Genomic DNA, 20210 nt, shown 5'->3' with positions numbered 1-20210 from the left:
TCTATTTATAGTAAGTCACCCTGTCAGGTCCATTCATCATCTTTCATCATCAAGATCACTTTGGTGTTGTCAAATTTCGATTCTGATGCTTTTTTAGTTGTTTTCGCAAGACGGGTGAATTATTATTCTTATTCATCTAAATACACTGAGGTTGTTACTTTTGTTGGTGTTGTTGGTTGGTCACCTTAGTATCATAGCTCGTTGGAACCGGGATGAAAAGTTTTAAATCGTGGGAACAAGAAACAATGGCCTTGCGTGTCAAAATATTAAGTTATGGTGGACAAGGTTAGTTTTGAAGTCAAAAGCAATTAATAAATTATATTAATGGCACTCTATTATATTTTAATGTTGTGTGTGGGAAGTTTCTTAAGTGAAGTTCATTTGGGAAATTTTGTGCCATTTGGAGATTATAAATATGAGCCCATTTGATGAGTAAAGCATCCAATTAATTGATTATCTTATTTTCTCTTGTTGTCTTTGTGACATTTCCGAGTCTAGAGTTTGCACCTTTGCTGAAGTATAAGGGTTTGGATTGCCTGGTAATTCACAGTCGAAGTATTGTGAATTATTCTCAAGGATTAATCTTGTAAATTGTGCTGAGATAAACAATTTCCCATTCCTCTTACTATTTTTGTTGTGGCTAAGGAGAGATTGGAGTTTGACTGATTTGTGAAGGGATTCACAAGAATTATTATATTAAATTGTGTGCTGGTTAGTTTGGAGTTGGTTGAGCCCATATTTATATTTGATTCTAGGCATTATTCTCTTCCTACACTTTGGGAGTAATGTTTTCCATATCTGTAGTTGCATTTGTTGGTTGAAGAAACCATTTCCTACTGCTAGTCTTCATTTCAGAGGGTTTCAAGTCATATCTTACCTGTAAGTTCATGGATTGTAACTTCTAATTTTTCTAGGTATTATTAATTTAGATAATAGGGGATATTTTATCAACTGGGTTGTTGGTATTTGTCGATGTGAGTTTTTGTACCACTACATAACATATTAGTAATTGAATATCTGATATCGAGTAACAAACACACAATTCCTCTCTTGAAAAGTTAATGCTCATGGGACATGAGAATAACTCCAATGTTCCTTACACTTATGGATACTCGCTCAGTTTTATCGATGTGATTTTCCGGTAATCATGTAGGTGGCCTTACATTGTTCATTCAAGGATGACTTGGGTTTTTGGTGAGATGGTGATGATTTTGTATGAGTGTCAGGCGATGTTGATGGTGATAGTGATGGTGGAGGATGTAGCGCCAGAGAATGTTGATTGCACAAGGAGGCAATAATGCTTCTAACGACTTCTACCTTCCTAACTTTCTTAGAGTGAAATTCGACTACTCAACTCCTCACTATTCTACTCCTAGTCCTATGAATGGAAAGATTAGCAAATGGATGGGGATCGAATCTAATGAAAGTTAACCAATGGCTCCACCTCTATAGATGCAATGATTCAAAGGAAAAGAGAACTAGTTTACCACACAAGGCTCCCTAACCAACAACTGAGATGCTAGTGGCCTAGTTGTAGATCCCTATCAAACATTCACTAACATCACCATACAATTAGCCATCTACTTCTACTCTAACAATATGAAATGAAATCCTACTTTAATTTGAGAGATGAGAAGAACCATGCAAGTCACAACAATGAATAGAGAACAATTTTGATAGTATTTCGGCAACCATTCTCCAACATAACTCCCTCACAAATGAGAGCAAATGGCCTTATATAGAGGTCAAAATGTACAACCAACGATAGAGATAAAGAGGCAAAACCTATAATTCAGATTGAATCCTAGAAACCCTAATTAGGGTTACCACCCCATCGGCCAATGAGAAGACGCCACCTCCTCAATGGACCAATGAAAAGTGGCGACCAATGAGAATGCACCAAAATGGTGGCCAATCAGAATTAGACACTTGTCCTATCCTAAAAGAAAGAGAAATTGCCACTTAGGCTTACATCAAATGATCTTCTAATATAAATCTCCCTTTTTCTTTCATTCTTTTAGCTAAGGCAATGAACTTAGCTAGCCTTTCGTTGACTTCTTCCATGGGAGGACAAAGTGTATGCTTTATCTTGAGCTTAGCCGATTTCATCATGCTGCTTGCTGCCTGTAGTGTCTTCTCATGGTCATTCTCATATTCTTTTGCATATCCAATAAAGGCGTTGAGAGAGGAAATTGTGCCCAAATGTTTCTTCTTGATAGCAACCTTTCCAAACTCATCCAATCTTGATCCAAGTTTTGTCTCATTGATGTCCTCTTCTCTGATGTCTTCAAAATCAAGTGTCACCCCAACATCGCTCATCATGGTTGAAATAGAAGTGTCGACACTTGGGCTGTGGTGTGCAACCGCCTTCTATATCTTCTTTGCCAAGGGAGATTTTCCTTCCTTTAGTCTATCCTTTATCTATAGCATATTTATTGTACTGACATTGGTATTGGTTATTCACCTCATTTTCGAAAAGAAAGTTGTTTTGGGCATCATATCCTCTTTGTCTTTCTTAGTGTTTGTTCCCTTAGGATTCTTGCTTGCATTAACATCTACCATCTTGTCAACCCATGATGGGATGGTGAAGTGGTGGATGATGAATAGAGAAGAACCAAGGGAGACAATGTCTAGACAAGAATGAAAGAGAGAAATCCGCTTAAGGACCCCTTTCAAATCTAAATGATTTGAAATTACCTTTACCAATCGCCGAGCCTTCTTTTTGGAATTTAAGATCAGACTTGAGAATTTCAAATCCCTTGCAAACCTTGATGTCCTAGCTAGAAAAATCAGAATTTAGTGCTCTCGGAATTGTCCACAATTTGCCCCAAAAAATTCAGACCTTTGATCACAATCACCTCCTCCAAATAAAATCGCCCAAATTAGGGCAGAAATCGCAGCTCCTTGGCAAAATCAGACTTTGCCAAAAAAAGGCCTAGCAATGGAAAGTTTCAGATCTGCCCTAGAGAAGCCGCCGCACATGAGAACTTTGCCCTTTAATCATGAAAAATCACCAATATAAAGTGCAGATCTGCTCCACAAAGAAAATCACCAAGCATAGGAGATCTCTACCATGAAGAAAAATCACCAAAAAGAATGCCAATCTGCCCTTTCAAAATTGCCTAAAGGAGAAGAAATCTGCTCCAAGTTAAAAATCGCCTAAGCACTAAAGAGGAGTGAGGAATGAGGAAATGAGAGGAAAGAGTTTCCTCTTATACTCCACTTGCTCACTCTCCCTAATTGGCCGATTGGGACCCTGGGAGCAAAAATAAATTAATTAGAACACAAGACATAGCCCCGAATTAAATGTCTAGCACGAAATTAACTTTGTCATGATGAAATTTACTTTTTTAAATTGCCAATTAGACCAAAATTGCAAAAATAAAATAAGAAATGCCTTGTACATGTTAAATGTTTCCATTTAATGATGATTTAGCAATTAATATGTCATTAAAATCGGATTTTGGCTAGCCAAAAGCCATTTTTCAATATTAAATTACCAATTTCATTAAAGCCTAAAAAAATTTCAAGGCAAATTTAATCCATTTAATGCCAATTTTTTGCAATTTAATTCAAATTGATTTTTCTAAGCAATTTTAGTTTTTTGACCAAAATAAAATCATTTCTAGAGTCTAAAATCGATTTTGCAATTTGATTTCATCTTCACAAAGAATTTTTTTTTCTCACCAAAGAAATTCAAGATTTTCCAAAAAATTCAAACCTAACAAAATTTCACTTTTTGAAATTTATAATTTACACAATTATATCCAAATTTTCAAAAGAAATCGTCTAGAGTACAAATTTACAATTTTATCCTGTCAAGCGTTGCTCTTTGAAATTTGTCCGGCCAAAAGATGAAATTGGTTGTTTTGGAAAATCAAGTTGAAAACGGGGTGAAAATGAGTCTAACCTTTCTCCCTTTGGGCTGAAGGCATCCAAGACTCAAAATTTTCGAAGTTCGGCAATTTTTGGACAGCTTTAAGAAATTTTGCCAAGGCAATCCAAAAAAAATGGGGTCCCCAAAGTTTTCGGGCGATGGTGTGAGAACCTCACAGCATTCTAGCATCAACCCAAAAAAATGTTCCTGAACATTTCAAGAAATAAGTAACTTAGAACAAAAATCTCAATATGACCTATCCGAAAATCTACTTAAGGACAAGCACTCAACAAAGAAATAACTCTCAAGTTGATCCTAAGCACCCTGATCATAAGTTACCCACATGTGTGCAAATGATTTATTCCCCGCTCGACAAGAACTTGATAATCTCTCAAATCCATTAAACTTAGCTATTATAATATCCTTACTTCAAAAGCAACCTAGATAGAGCCCCACTGCTAGCAAGGCATCTATAGCCCTGATGGAGTTATCGTAGTGGCACCACAATCATGGTTCTACCTTTAGTGATTATTTTTATAGCACCGGTAGAGATGATTGCACACCCTTGAACCAAATTTTATCTTTCTTTTCACTTTGATACTACTTTTTCTCTTTTCTCATGATTTTTTCTTTTTTTCTTTTTCTTTTCAATCTTTTGTTTGGTTTGCAAGCAATGAAGCTTGCAGAGGGTTTGGAAGACCATAGTAGCACTAAAGCAAGTGTATGATTTTTACTAAGTCCAATTTCACTTCAAAACATCAAGAACTTAGAGCAATTAAGTGTGAGTAGAATGTTGTAACCATGTCAAAGATAACTTAAGAACCTCCATCAAGTTCGACCCAAATTTAGTACCAATCCTACCATAGGCCAATGACTAGACACATCCTTTAATCTCTGAACCTTGTTAAATGTATTCAAGAAATGAACAAGACAGACTTCGTTTTGTCACCAAAAAATGTAAAATCTACACACCTCGCTCACAAGTGATAACATGGACCCCCTTTGCTCTTGCAAAAGGCCCGAAACCAAAACTGCCTTCCAACTAAGGGAAGCTAAAAGATCCTAAGCCAGATGACTTGATGCAAATCAAGCTCAAGCTCCCTCACAACATCTAAACTAAACAACTAAAAGAAATCCACTCTAACCAACTGAAAGGGAAACTTTATTCTACCCAACTGAAAGGAAACTTAATCTACCCAACTAAAAGGAAGCTAAACTACTCTCTTGAACCAAATGGTCCAAGACAAACCTACCCTATGTACAAGACACTAAAGGGACAACACTAATCGATCTAATATATACACTAGACCTAACATGATTTCTCAAGATGTTCAAAAGTAACAAGGTCTGGGTGATAGTTCTCAATCTCGCAAACTCGTCCTTGTACTCTGAAAAAAATTTGTTCACCTCAAACTCAAACTCTAGAAAATTATCATGCAAGACAAACAATTGAGGCAACTCATAAGGTCCATGATTAATCCAAATACAAGTTGTTTCTCTAGAATCTCCATAATCAAAATAAAAACTTTCAAACCTTTCATCTTTAAGAGCAGGGAAAGAAACAACCTAGCATGACTCAAATTCAAATGGAACCTACAAATTCTCCACGGCCTCACGAAGTCGAAGTTGGTGGTGAACCATCCCAATAGCATCAACATTGAACTCATTGGTAGTTCGGGCAGGATCAATCTTGGAATCAAGCTCATGAAATATCATCCTTGGGGGCTTGTCCCTCTGAACAGTGAACCATGAATCCTTGTGAATCTCTTCAAGTGTATCCTCGAAAATCAAGGATTTGTTTGATATTCTCCCCATCAAACACCTCTCCAAGTTGCTCAAACACAATATCCAATTGTAGCATCAACCCAAACTGTTCTTTATTTTCCTTTTCCATGGAAGCAACTTGATCACCACTCAATAATCCTTGCATATCCTCGTCAATAGAAGCTACATCATCTAGCACGTAATTTCCCTTTGAACTCTCTTCAGGAACATCATGCCATTCTTTATAGAGACTCTTACCAAACATAGCACCTTCAAGACTGGTAGGAGAACCTTCAACACTGGTAGGAGAACCTCACAATAGTATTTTGTGAAAATACTCAATATCTAAATTGATATTGAAATCTGGAATTTTTCAGTTGTATATTCCCTATGTAATATCCAAATATTTGAGTTGAAATTATCATTGCAATATATTCCATTTTGTTGCTATATTGTTGTATCAAAAATTGCAAAATCTCAAGAACAAAAAAAAAGAAATCAATCTTCAGCACAGATTGTTTGAGAGCCAACAAGGTTTATTTCAATGGTATCAGAGCTTGCTTGCAAAGCGTTTGATGAAATGTCAAACAACTGAATTATAAAAGAATTTGGTGTTTGATGAAGTTATAACTGGTTGGGGTTATTATAGTTAGCAGAGTAGATAGGGTGATCGAGGCCATGATCACGCATTTGTGCAAGTGTTGTGCCAATTGCAAAGTTAGACACGTCCATGTGCACATGAAATTCTTCGTCCTAGTTCGGATACGCCCGAATTGGTGTCCCTAGCAATCTCATCTTTAATTCCTTAAAGGAGGTTTCTTGATCTGTTCACCAAACATAGGGTTCCCCTTTTCTTGTCAGCCTATCGAGGGGGCATGAAACTTGAGCAAAGTTCTTTATGAATCTCCTGTAATATCCAATATGCCCTAAGAATGATTTGACTTCACTAACATCAGTCGATGCTTCCACCTCCACGTTCACGTGTATCTTATCAGGGCCAGTTTTGAATCCTGTCCTACATACAATGTTCCCCAACAGCTTACCCTAGGGTACCATGAATTTGTATTTCTTCGGGTTCAACGCTAGCCTAGCCTGATGACACCTTTCTATGCATTCCCTGAGTGTTGCTAAATGTGTGTCTTGTCCACTGAAGATAGACCAATCGTCCAAGAATGCACAAAAGTTCCCTACAGACATTTTATCATGACTATGGAGGATTATTCTTTGGAAGGTCGCTGGTGCATTGCACAGCCCAAAGGGCATCCAGTTATATGCATAGACGTCATCTTCTACCACGAAAGTTGTCTTCAACGTATCCTCATCCGCTATCGATATTTGGTTATAACCAGAAAACCTATCCATAAATGAGTACACTTCATGCCCAACAACTTCTTCAAGTATTGTATCCGTAAAGGGGATAGGGAAGGGGTCTTTTATAGTGACAGCATTCAAGCAGTGGAAATTGACACAGATCCTGATCTGGTTTGCCTCCTTTTTCAATGATATCACAATGGGCGAGATCTATTCACTTGTTTCAACTCAAAATATGATTCCTACCTCCAACGTGCGTTGGATCTCTTCATCAACCCTAGCTACATAATTCTCGTTCATTTTGTACGGTCTCTTTGCACAACTACTACGCCAGGCACTAGGGGTATTCGGTGTACACACAACTCTAGCAGTACACCCTTCAGGTCCTTGTAACTCTAGGCAAACACATCTTTGTACTCCATGAAGATTTTGAATTCTACCGCCTTTAACACAGGATTCCAATCATCACCAACCAGAATGTTGCGTGGGCTCTCTTTGTTCCTGAGGTTTGTGACACTTACGGATGGTTCTTCATATTTGATTGGTTTCCCTGCATTGAAGTTGTGAACAGGACTTTCATTCACCCAGGCTTTTCCTTCTTTGTACTCTCCGAACTCCAGTGGAAAAACCTCTTTCTCTTCTGCATCCATTCCTTCTACTCCTAGCATGTTGTAGCTAGAAAATAACTCACAATCTTCCATTTGCCAATGGAAAAGGCCATTCAAGGAATCTAAGTCATCTTCCAAACATCTTTCAAGTTCTAGCACGCCTTCATCATTAGGCTCCATTTGATCTTGTCCCTCGTCCCTTCCCCCATATTCTCCGTTGGACTTAGATTTCGACTTCATCTCCTCACTTACCATCTGTGTCTAAAGTTTGATGACAAGCTTCCTTCTGCCGCTCTCCAATGAAAGTGTATTTCTCTTCCAATTGTGATTTTCCCTTGCCATTACTAGCCATCCCCTTCCAAGAATGGCATCATATCCCTTCTTCAATGGGATCATGACAAAATCTTGTATGAATGGCTTGCTTCCAATGGTGACTTGCTGAACTATCAATGTTCCTAGAGGTTTGATTCCATGCTGGTTTGCACTGAATAAATTGAAGGTGGGGGGCCACAAGGTAGGTTTCCCAAATTTTTTCCATGTATCCTCAAGAAGCACATTTACCCTCAACCCACCATCAACTATGGTATTGGTGAGGATTGTCTTGAGGATACCCATCTCCACTACCACGAGGTACCATCCACTATTCAATGCAAGTAGCATAGGGTCTAGCACTGATCCTCCTGAAATGGTTGGCTATTGTATGGTGCAGGTGTTTAGTAATGTCATCTTCAATTGGGGTAAGGTGTGGAGGAGGTCTTGTACTTTAATTGGAACCTCCATATGCAATATCCTCCCTATTATGTTATTCTAAGCCTCTGTTCATCCAGAGGTACTTATAGCCATAGGTGTATCCCCCTTTGCTTTCATTGCCTTCTCTATTTCTTCGTTTGCCTGCCGTACTCTTTGTTTCTCTATAGGGGGATCAGGGTACATGGTTTGTTTTGCTTTACGAGTGATCGCCAGTACTTCTTCTTTCTCAATGCTAAGTAAGTTCACCCGAGGCTTTGGGCAATTCGCTTCTTCGTGATCTCCGAGATCACACCATCAACACAAATTCTACGGTGTGTCACTCTTGTCGCAGTCTTGGGCGAAGTGGCCCCACTGGCTACACGCCCAACACTGAATCATCGGCCAACCCTTAGAATCATATTGTATCCAACTTCTATTTTCGTTAACTCCTCTTCCTTCTCGTCAGTTATTTTGGAACTTGCTAGATGACGCATTGTTTGTTTACTGGTTGGCGGCCCCTAAGGTAGATGGTTGTTCCTAGGTGAAAAGGACTTGTGGCCCTCTTGTCTTTATGTTATACGGGCATTCCTTCGTGAAATGGCCCATCACCTAGCAAATGTCACATATTGACTTTTTGGGACAAGCTCCTTTTTGTGTGTCCGCTCTCTTTGCATTTCGTGCACCACATTTCCTCTTCGTCATTTCGCCTTGTGCCTCCTTTCATTGTTTTAAACTCCCGCATCATGAATCCCATATCCTTTTGTAATGATTGTACCTTTTTATTAGATTCATCCTCACTGCTACTATCCTCGTCTGAGGATTCGTCACTCTCGGATTATGACTTTCTTTTCTTTTTCTTCTTTAAAGGTTTGCTTTCACTTTACAAATTCATCGCTCTATCATACGCATCAGTGTACAATGTCGGCCGTACAATCCTCCTTTTCCTTCTCAGAGATGTGTTTAATCCATTCACGAACCATCTCTTCTTTAATTCATCCGTTGGTTCAGTTTCCATCTTCCTGAGCAATTCCTTCAACCTTCTATTGTATGCTCAAAGTGTTTCCTTCTTTTCTTGTTTAGCACTGTAAATCTTTGTGATGATCTCATTGTCATCCAAAAGCAGTTTAAATTTTGCTTAGGATTCTTTCCTTAGATCATCCCATGTATTTAATTTTTCTTTGTCCATGTCTGAATACCACTTGATGGCAACACCTCGCACTGTTGCAGGACACTATTGAACCCATTCATATTTGTCAATAATACCATTTTCTGCCTAGATAGTTTCACACGTATGACAATGTCTGATAGGATCTTCCTTCCCGTCACCAATAAACTTGGGTAATTTCTGTTTCAGCCCTGCCATAACCGGTAGTTGTTGTGATGCTATAGGTGGTTGTGGTGCTATAAGTGGTTGTTATGTCCATAATGACTGTTGTTGTTGTGGGTGCACCTATGTTCACTGCGGTGTAATAACTTCTGCAAAGAGGCATGGTCTACTATCGAACTGTACTCGATCAAACAGTGTATCCAGGACAAAGTAATCACCGTGCGCTCGTGCTCCTTCAACACCTTGAGCCACACTGGTCTCCTCTTTACTTATGTCCGGGTTCTCCACCCATAGCATATGTAAGTTCAGAAACTCCTCCCTCATCTCCTCAACCAAATTCAACCTTTTCTGCATCTCTTCGAGTAAGTCCTTGGTACTTATTGATCGCAGACGGTTAGGCAAACCCTGCTCTCCATTAGTGCAGCTCTTGCGGCACCGAAGTCACCCTTCGTGACCCCACCGTCGTACCCAACAGGGAGTTGCCTGAGCCTTTTCTGTCACTCAACTTTTTGTGTGAGGATCAAAGCTCTTTGAACGGTGTGAATCTCATCATTATTTTGTTCATTTCTATTTTTTATTTTGTTCAACTAATTAGGGCTTTAATCCTCAAAAAACATCTTACTTAACAAGAACATTTTTATTTATGTAAGTCTCCATACATCATTATGGTTGTCTATGTGATGGTTTACAATGGTTAGTGTTCTTTTTCACTCAGCCTAGGGCTCATGGGTGGCACCTTCGGTTGTTTCCATCACGCTCTTTTGTTTCCCGATGGTTGCACTGCCACTCGATCTCCTCGCGTTGCCGTCTCTCTGCTAAAAAGGCTTGTGCAAACATTCTGGGAAACTGATGCAACGGTCGGTTGGCGGTGGTGCTCACGTTCAATGAGTCCCAGAGAGTGTCCTCCAGAACTTCTTTCTACATGGCTTGTCTCTGGACGAAGGTATTAATGCTTGAGTGGAACAAAATGTGGAAGTTCTCTGTCAATTCGTGCTCTCCTTCGAACAATTAGAAAATTCCATTTTCTTTCACTCTCACGTTCTCCTCCAAAGGTATTCTCATTTACTCTATTTTGGGTATGCCATTGGTCGTGTCATTTTTCCCAGATTCGAAACAGCAACGACGCCAAATGTTTACCCTCGTGGGGTAACAAAGATTAATTGCGTACAGAAAGTAAAGTAGTCAACATGAAATGTAAAGAGAGATAATATATTCATTCATTGATCACCGTACACAAATGTACTCCATACGAACATGTCTCAAAATAAGGAAATGATGCATACATATAGTGTCCGGGGGGCCACGAGGCAAACCGTCGCGACCATGTAACTCCCCTGGATGGGCCAACCGTATAACTACCCAATAACCCCACAACATTACACACTAACTAGTTTCAGGAGAACAAGTGCATAATTTTCTTGACCCATATTACCAAGTGATCAAATTTATTTTAATCTGCGCCAACTTAGACCTCATTTTCATACATATCACACTAGAAGGTGATACCACCAATGGATTATAATTTGATAATTGCTAGTACCTATATTACTAAACAAATGGCTTTTTGTAATCGCTTACCATTGGACAAGCAGAGGGATATTGATATTTATTCCTAGTTTTATAAGCTTTCCTACACTTTAAGGATTTTTCCCAGATATTTACTTTTAGTTTAAATGGGTTTTCCCAGTAAAAGTGGATGTTCCTTCAAGCTTTCCCATGAAAGTTTATGTCTCATTGCAATTCCTAATGAAAAAGTGTATGTTTACTTTCAATATTGTAATTCATCCCACTAATTAGTGGTATTGGTCGGCTTGCCATCTAATCCTTTTCATTTTGATTTTTCTTTAGTTATTAGTGATCATGAACAACATTTACACTCACTTTTCTCTTTCCAGCATTGGGGTAGTTTAGAAATGGAAATGAAGTTGTTATTGCATTTATAGTTGAAAGCTAACACATATTTTCAAGAAAAGAAAAAAAATGAGAATGAGCTTTTTCTTCTACTTGAGGACAAAAACCTTTTGGAAAGATTAAACCTCCTATTAAATTCGACTTATTTCATCCAGTGTTTACTGCAGTATTGAAATGCATCTAGTTTCTTGGCATTTGATATATGTTTGTTGGATTCCAAATTTGTGTTTTGAAGTATTTTAAAATTGTAAAGATTTATGGATTTTAGTTTGTTTGTTCAGCTTACAAATTTATATTACTTCATGGGCATTACAAAGTTGTCATTATCTGATTGTCTCATTGTATAAAGGAGGTTCTATATCATTTTTTTCTACTGATTATCATAATATGTTTAAATTGGTAGTTTGTACGCTAATAAGAGTCAATATGCTAACATTGTAGTCTCTTGCTTGCTGAGTGTAGGATCCACCATAGTTCTAGGTCAATCCATTTCTCACAAGCACTAAATTTATATTAAAAATTCTTAAATGTTTTACAGATGAAAGGGGGTTCTTTGTATTTATCTATAATAAACAATTGTTCCAAGCCAACAATTAAGATTGAAAAAAGCCATTGAACCTCATTGACATTTAGTTAAAAGTCTTAAGCTAATGACTTAAATCTAGTGAAGAGCTTAGTATTTTGCCCAAGACGTTACAGAGATGTATCCCAACCTCCACAATAAAATTTTCTTTCGCGATAATCATTAAATATCAACAGTCATATCTGTAGTTCTCAGGAAAAAACAATCTTACCATAAGAAAGATTGATGGAAATGTTGAATCACTGAATGAAACACCTTTAAGTCTTGTTATTTCACCAAATGCGAAATTCCTAAACTAATTTAAATTGATTATTGAAAATGTTTGTCTTATATAAATTCTGAACCTCAATCCAATATGATGAAATAAAAATTCATTAAGATCATATTAATTTCTGGCAATATACTTACCCTGACTTGTTGCGGCAGTGCACTCAAACCAAAATCAGACACTTTAAGATTTCCATACGTATCAAGAAGTAAATTTTCTGGCTACAAAACTCAAAGCAAGCATAAGTCCAGTTAGACAAAGTTCATAATAGAGTGTTGCAAACAATATATAGGGATCACAAACATTGAAGGCCAAATACCTAAAGGATGAATTTAATGAGAAAAAATGAACTAGTAGTAGTAGAATATTAAAGGATTCTCTAGTTATACTTTACCTTCAAGTCTCTATGTGACACACCCCTACTATGGCAATAGTCCACAGCATTGATAAGTTGCTGGAAATACTTTCTAGCTTCATCTTCTCTTAATCTTCCATGGTGAACCTAATTTTACGATAAATACATTTCAAGGAAGTCAGTATGAATAAAGAAGTGGATTCCTTACCATTTAGAAATAAAATTGAAAAACCTTGTGTATAATTCAAAAGATGGACAGCATGCACAGAAAGAACTTAGAAATTATGCACTATTGATTAGAGATGAAGCAAATACATATCAGTATTCCATAAGTGATTTCTTTTGCTTCTTACAATTTTATCGAAAAGCTCGCCTCCTGCCACAAACTCAAGAACGATATAGATCCTTTTTTTACTAGCCATGACCTGGAAAAATAAAGACCAAGATTGTTAAAAGTCACTTTTTGTTTGACACATCACAGTTTTCATTACCTATTTTAAACATATTTTTAATGAGTAAAGAAATGTTCAAGGTGAAAAAAATAAGATTTTAAATGTTGCATGATATTTCAATGATGGATGTTGCAGAATTTGTGTCATGATAATTTAATATGCAACTTGATATCCTATTTGATTTGGAATAGTGGCCTCAATAATGAGCCAACTACCATTGCACTGAGAAGAGGTGGATGCAAGATGGTGTTTCCACTTTGACATGTTGAGAAAGAGCATCATCTAGGAGAGGATGGTAGATGACAATAGCATGACAGTTGAACCAATGTAATCAGAACCACAAACACCTATGTAAGTTGGTAATATTACTATATGTTGATGCTTGGTAAGACACATGAGTGTTGAACAAGCCAAATAACTAAGAGGGGTGAATCAATTATTCCCACAAAAACTCAAGAAATATTCTGGTGGTCGGTCAACACTTAACAAACATCTACCGCTTCTTAAGATCTTTTGGTTAAATCACAACAATCTATCATCTGAGATAAACATGGAAGAATAGATACATCAACACAATGAACACCAAATTTTACATGGAAAACCCAACAGGGAAAAACCACAAAGAAGTTAATTACCGTAAAATGATAACAACACCAATTAAGGTGACTAATTAGGTGATTTGTGCAACAAGGCTAACTTTTTGAACAAGGGATAATGTTGGTAGGCAAACTGCCTGAGTAGCTACTCCCTAAAATATTGAAAGGCTCATTGCCAATACAATAAGGCTCACTACCAACAGAATGAAAATGGAACCAAAACAAAATATAGTGTCAAGCCTCTGCATTCCAGTTTAGAACTATTTGCAACTCCTTAATCAACTAAGTTTGCATTTTCTTTACAATGCTTTTGCACAGCGAAAACAGGTACGCACTACTACAACCCAAAGTAATGAGAATCGAAATCAGATCAGAATCAGCAAGGCCGAATCGAATTGTGAATCGGCCATGAATCGGAATCGAATCTACTATGAATCGAAAAAAATTTAAAACCCTTTAAATGTAGAGATTTTAACAATTTAAAACTTATTTCATGCACCCTTTCTTGAATATAACTAAAATGCACTAAAACATCATCAAATAGAAGTTTAAATAAACATGGAACATAAATGATAAATCCATCACATACATAACTATGTTACACAAAATATAAATTTTAGGCTGCAGCTGAGTTAAATAGAAATCAAAGGATCATAATGATTCAATCATAGAATGTATGTAAGATGAAGATCCATAAGACATCAAATCATAAATGTATGTAAGAATCTAAAATGAAGATCCATGAAATGTATGTCTATTAATACTTGTAAACAAAATGAAAAAAAAAGCTCCAACTCGGGCCTCGTCATCATCCTCAAGGTCGATCGCAGCCTCAGCCTCTGAGTATCCAGTCTGCCTTCTATAAAGGCATCTAAGGTAAGTCCTAGAGGACTGTCAAGCCATAGCCCCTGCGTGTAAGATGGGCTTATGAACAACATCACTATGGCCTGTGTTTGTGTGTGCATGTGTGCATCTACCAATGCATGAATGTGCTCTAGCTGCCTCCTCTGCCATGGCCACAGCCTTAGCCTCAACCTCAGCCTCTCTATCCACCTGGTCAATCCACTCATGGTCTTCCTCAGTGAAGATTGGATCCAAAGCCCCAGTGAGCCACTCTGGTTCTGGATCAATCTCCTCCAGAATGATTGGAGAGTAGTCAACGCCCAAAATCTACCTGATCTAAGACGAAGGTTGTAATGAACAAAGACAAGATCATTCAACCTCTACACAGTCAACCTATTTCTCCTCTTCGAGTGGATGTGCTCGAACATGGACAAACTACGCTCACATCCAAAAGCACTGCTTGGCTGACTTAAACTACCGATGACAATTTTTTGAAGTATTGGGGTTATGGGCCCAAACATTTGCTACCATCTATCTGAAATAAGGGAAAACAAAAACAATTAGTCTCATTTACATCTTAAAAATTACATAATCAAAAATTAAAATGCACAACTTATAAGTCATAAATTTAAGATTCATGAATATATTATTTTTACATGGTTGTATTGTTGTCCAAGCATCAATGGCCATCCTACCAAAGAAAAGTGGTCCTTTATTATTGAATTCACCTGGTTGTATTGTTGTCCGAGCATCTATCGCCATCCTGCCAAAGAAAAGTCGTCATTTATTATTGAATTTGTCTAGCTCAATGATTGCAGTTGCGCTATCCTCATCACTACTCAACCTTTGGATCACTGTATAAAAGCCGGTGAGAACCTCCTCATCTGCCTTAACATCAAGATGAAAACGAAATGTGGATTCATATAGTAAGTTATTGGTTAGTGGAGCTGATTCTACCATCTCCTATCAATGATCTCCCAAATAGGGGCATACTTCTCCTATACTACTGCATACTAGGCTCGAATGGTCTCCTTGGCCCTATCCATGCCCTCATATATGTAGCCCATAGAGGGCTTCTCCCCATCAGCAATTCGTAGGAGAGATACAAGGGGCTCAGTGACCTGCATATAATGTAAAAAAAAAATATTTGAGTCAAAACTTAAATATAAAATAATAAAACTAAAAGTAAAACTAAATCATTAAACAATTAAATAATAAATATTAAATGCCAAATAGTAAAATACTAAATGTTAAATTGCAAGAAATTTACCTCAAGGATTCCTTTAGCAAGTTTTCAAAAACCATCATCATCAAAGATGCAATTCACCACATCTACCCCTGTAAGTATAGGAAGATGTAATCTACTTCCACCCAAAAAACATGCTCCTCAAATCGTCCCTTGATGTCAATAAGGACTACAGTGATGAAATTCGAGGCAAACCTCGTAATGCCTGGACGAGCTAACTCCCTGCCTCCTGTGTAGTCCCTCATTGTGCTAAGGATGAATGAATGATTGCAAATAAACTTGCATATACTTTTTTCCCTTCTGACACATGATTTGACTCACTCAAGCTTGTCAATTTCCTCCAAAATGAGGTCAAGGCAATGTGCCGCACAAGGAGACCAAAATGTGGTGGGGTGCCTCTCCATCAAAAGTTTACCTACAACAATTAAGTTGATTAGAAATTCAAACATGTTAGGAAACTTAGAACTAGAAAAAGTTCAAAATTCAAATAAATTTATCTTCAAAACTTGAAAAGTTAAAAGTTTACCTGCAGTAACATAACGTTTTGCATTATCCATCACCACCTACACCACATGTTGTTCCTCCACCTCTGCTATGGCTTCCTCAATAACCTCACATAAGTATGTGACGTTGTTGCAATATTTGTCACCACCTGCACCACATGTTGTTCCCCCACCTCTACTATGACTTCCTCAATAACCTCACATAAGTATGTAATGTTTCTGATATGAGCAGAAGCATCAATGGATTTGAGGAACATGGTATATCTAGAAAACAATGAATTATCATGGATCATCAACAAATTAGCAATCAAAAAATCATAATTTGAAATATTCAATCATGATTCATAATTCACAATGTATGTAGGAAAGTAGAATGATCAATCACCTCCACAGTAAAGAAGAAAATTGAGGAGTCTTCTATTTCTCATATGTAACATCCCGATTTCCCGAGTCTTAATTAACAACTAACATACTCAAAGAAATACAGTTATCACTTCATCTTCATAGGAAGTCAATTAAATCAGTTTCGTTCATATGAAAGGGAATGACAGTTAAAATCAGTTAAACAAAATTTCTTAATGAAGAGCTGAAAACACCATCAATGAAAATTACTATAGAAGTTAAAAACCACGTACTATGAAAATTTGAGATCGAAATCAAAACTAGGGATGCTTCTGCAACCACCCAGGTTAGTCCACAAATACCACTATAACAATATCACATGATGAAATACTATCTGAAAACCGCTATCTCAAAATCAAATGATGATTACGATTAAATACCACTATATTTAAAATTAGGGCATCACATACCATTGTATCAATTAGGGCATCGATTACCGTTGAATCATTTAGGGCTTTTAATTACCACGGTATCACTTAGGGCTTTCGATACCACTGATACAAATAGGGCTTTCAATACCACTGATTCAAATAGGGCTTCCAATACCACTGTATCATTTAGGGTTCCAGTTACCACCGAATTAATTAGGACTTCAGATTCCTTTCCTTTTGATTACTTAACTATGGCAGTAACTCAAGATTAGAAAATATGCTCATATTTGATATTCATATAAATGGAAAACAAACCATAAATTTATCTCTCACATCTAGGTGTAAAATAACTGTAACTATGAAATAACTCAATTAATCTTACCTTCTTGCATATACATCATAAAAGTGATATTACCTGTTTCCAACAAACAATTTAATGTACAACTTATCTTTGTCTGTTGTTCATCCAACAACTTAGAGAGACGTGAAACATCATCAGGGGCTTAACCACCCAACCTTGAACCAAATCCTATCCCCACACAATCTCAAACGTGAATGGCCCTCCCTACCCAGAACAGTCAAGGGTCATCTTGCCATACACTGGGCATCCTGATAATTAACACACCATACGACTTGGCAGCAGGAGATTACATCAACTGGATTATGCATTAGCTAATATTTATTCATTATTTAGATATTTGAATCTGATTTCATTATTGGTTCTTGCAAGTTAACTCCACCTCTTCACCATTCTATGGCTTCTATGCTAGGTGAATCCTAGGTCCCTGAAAGATTATGATCATCCTGTTATTATTTACACTTCTCCACCATTTCCATGGCTTCTTTGCCGGTGAATTTCTTGGTGTTACAAATATTCTGATTTTGTTTGGAAAATTGTGATAGCATGTGCATTGATGTTGATTCATGCAATTCAATTAAGTTTTCTATCACTGAAATTCATAAATGAGATAATCTCAAGGATGCTCGTTAGAAATCAATAAGGATCTCAATGCATTACAAGGAAAAGTAACAACAAGATACCAAAGTTTATCTCAGTCTGCATGTAAATCCGACTAAGGGTGGATAGAAGGGAGTTATGCTCTTGAATATAGATTTAATCTCAGCCTATTTGCTTATACTGTACGGCAGCAATATTAAAATTAGTGGTAATTTGAACTATGAATGGCATTACTTCGTTGATATCTTATTCAACAAAAAGAAAAGGAAAAGTTGACTACAATCGGGCTTAGACTTAGCAAAGAAAGTAAGACACATGACCTGCGATTTTATGTGGCTCTTCCTCCTGCGGCTGGAACACCTGTTCACCTGCTAATTGCTAACACAATTGCCGTAGAAAGAAAAGAATTGGGAAGTCGAGTAAGAGAAATATTGAAGGTATCCAGCTGTAAACATCCAGACTCGGCCTAAAATGATTCGCAGCAGACAGAGAAAGGAGAGAATAGAAGAATGGAAAGAGGAATGATCTCCAAAATCGAATCATGGCATTCTTTAATGGTTGGCCGAGTCTCCTCGGCTACCATCAGTTATCAACATGACCATTCGGATACATCATAAATTCAAATTTGAAAAGGAGAGAAATATAGAGGGAAAAGAAAATAAAAAAGGTTGGAAGAGAAGTTGGGAAGATTATAAGACAACTAAAATTGCCAAATATTAAATTGACTTATCTTGCCAAGTGTTAATCGATTAAAAGAAAGAATATTAAATTGGAAAGAATAGAGTTGGAAGATTATAGTTTGAATATTATAATAATTCAAATATTATTATAATTTGAATATTATTATTATCTTATATGTCCATGTAAACTTCGCCTTATTAAATTATAATGGTGCCAAATCATTTTTATATTATATGCACATATTTAAATATTTATTAAAATAATATGATGAAAGATAAATTAAAATCCTTTGAGATACGTTTTATATTTTAACCCAAATAGTTTCTCAATTTATTTATTTAAATAGCTCATGCAGGTCCCACAAATGTATCCTATTTCAAGTTGCTAGGTCCTCAACCTATTTGCTTAATGATGGTGATGCTCCTGCCTAATTCTTTTCTAATAATGCTTTCACCCCTTCGACATGCTTCCTACAAGGAAATTCTCCACACTTAAATTATATTATCATAATAAATTATTTAATTATAAATAATCACAACAGTTAATCATCTTCTTAATTCCATCAATTCGTGATTAACGATCAATAGCATGTTATATTCACTTGAAATCATAACGACTATCTTACCATTTTGCCAGATTATTAGAAATTATACTGCCAACTGACTTCATGTGAACCTTAATGGCTATATTTCAAATTAGGTCAAAAATTGGGATGTAACATCACATCTGTCCAACCATCAGTCATGATGGTGCAACCCTTTTTGATCCACTCCTTTCGATGGTCCTCAAGCTCAACCTTCATATCCTCTACCATTTCATCTAAGAGGTGTCCACTCAACTCAGCCTCAGTTGGAGCTTTAAACCCCGCACCACAAATAGCAACTACATCGATCATGCTTTGCCAATAAGGAGCCTTATCACAAATAGATTATGATGAGAAGTTTAGATGACAAGTCATTATGTAGGCTTGTAAAGTGAATCTATGATTAATCAATGAATCATAAAACAAGTAGATATAATTAAATTTTTACTTTAACCTTAAAGAAAACAAATAAAAAAAATCAATTAATCGGCTACAACTAATGGAATGTTGCAAAAGTACCAAAATTTGCAAATTTCTTTTCTAGCAGCATCATGAATCTCCTTGTTCAAACCCATGCCCTTAAGTGTGAGCCAGGAGTAGTGCGGGGCACAAAGTAACTATCCAATCTGTTTTTCCACACTCTAGGCTGCAATAGGTTGGACTCAATCTCAGTATAAGATCAACTAGCACTAGCACTCGCATGAGCACTAGAACTAGGACGAAAAGGAGGCCTGGAAGAACCCTCTCCAACACAACCTATGGATGTAGATGCCGATGCAGATGTAGATGCGGCTACAGGAGCATGGGAGCCAATAGCCCTTAACCCTTCAAGTTGCCTTTTC

General features: G+C 37.0%; 1 protein-coding gene across 1 annotated transcript in view; it reads right to left on the bottom strand.

Moving 5' to 3' along the window:
- The window catches only part of LOC149570729 (CBL-interacting protein kinase 23-like), a 161953-nt gene that overhangs the window by 33447 nt on the left and 108296 nt on the right, over positions 1-20210 (bottom strand). Inside the window, exons 3-5 of the mRNA XM_089823257.1 lie at positions 13087-13158; positions 12773-12880; positions 12519-12599 (exon numbers count right to left, since the gene is read on the bottom strand). Of these exons, the coding sequence (XP_089679383.1) occupies positions 12519-12599; positions 12773-12880; positions 13087-13158 (261 nt within the window). The remainder of the gene's footprint in view (positions 1-12518; positions 12600-12772; positions 12881-13086; positions 13159-20210) is intronic.

The sequence above is a fragment of the Cupressus sempervirens genome, chromosome 3 (assembly GCF_028749045.1).
Source record: "Cupressus sempervirens isolate cs-2001-9-10 chromosome 3, ASM2874904v1, whole genome shotgun sequence".
Taxonomy (NCBI): domain Eukaryota; kingdom Viridiplantae; phylum Streptophyta; class Pinopsida; order Cupressales; family Cupressaceae; genus Cupressus; species Cupressus sempervirens.
This window is presented reverse-complemented; position numbering and strand designations above follow the sequence as displayed.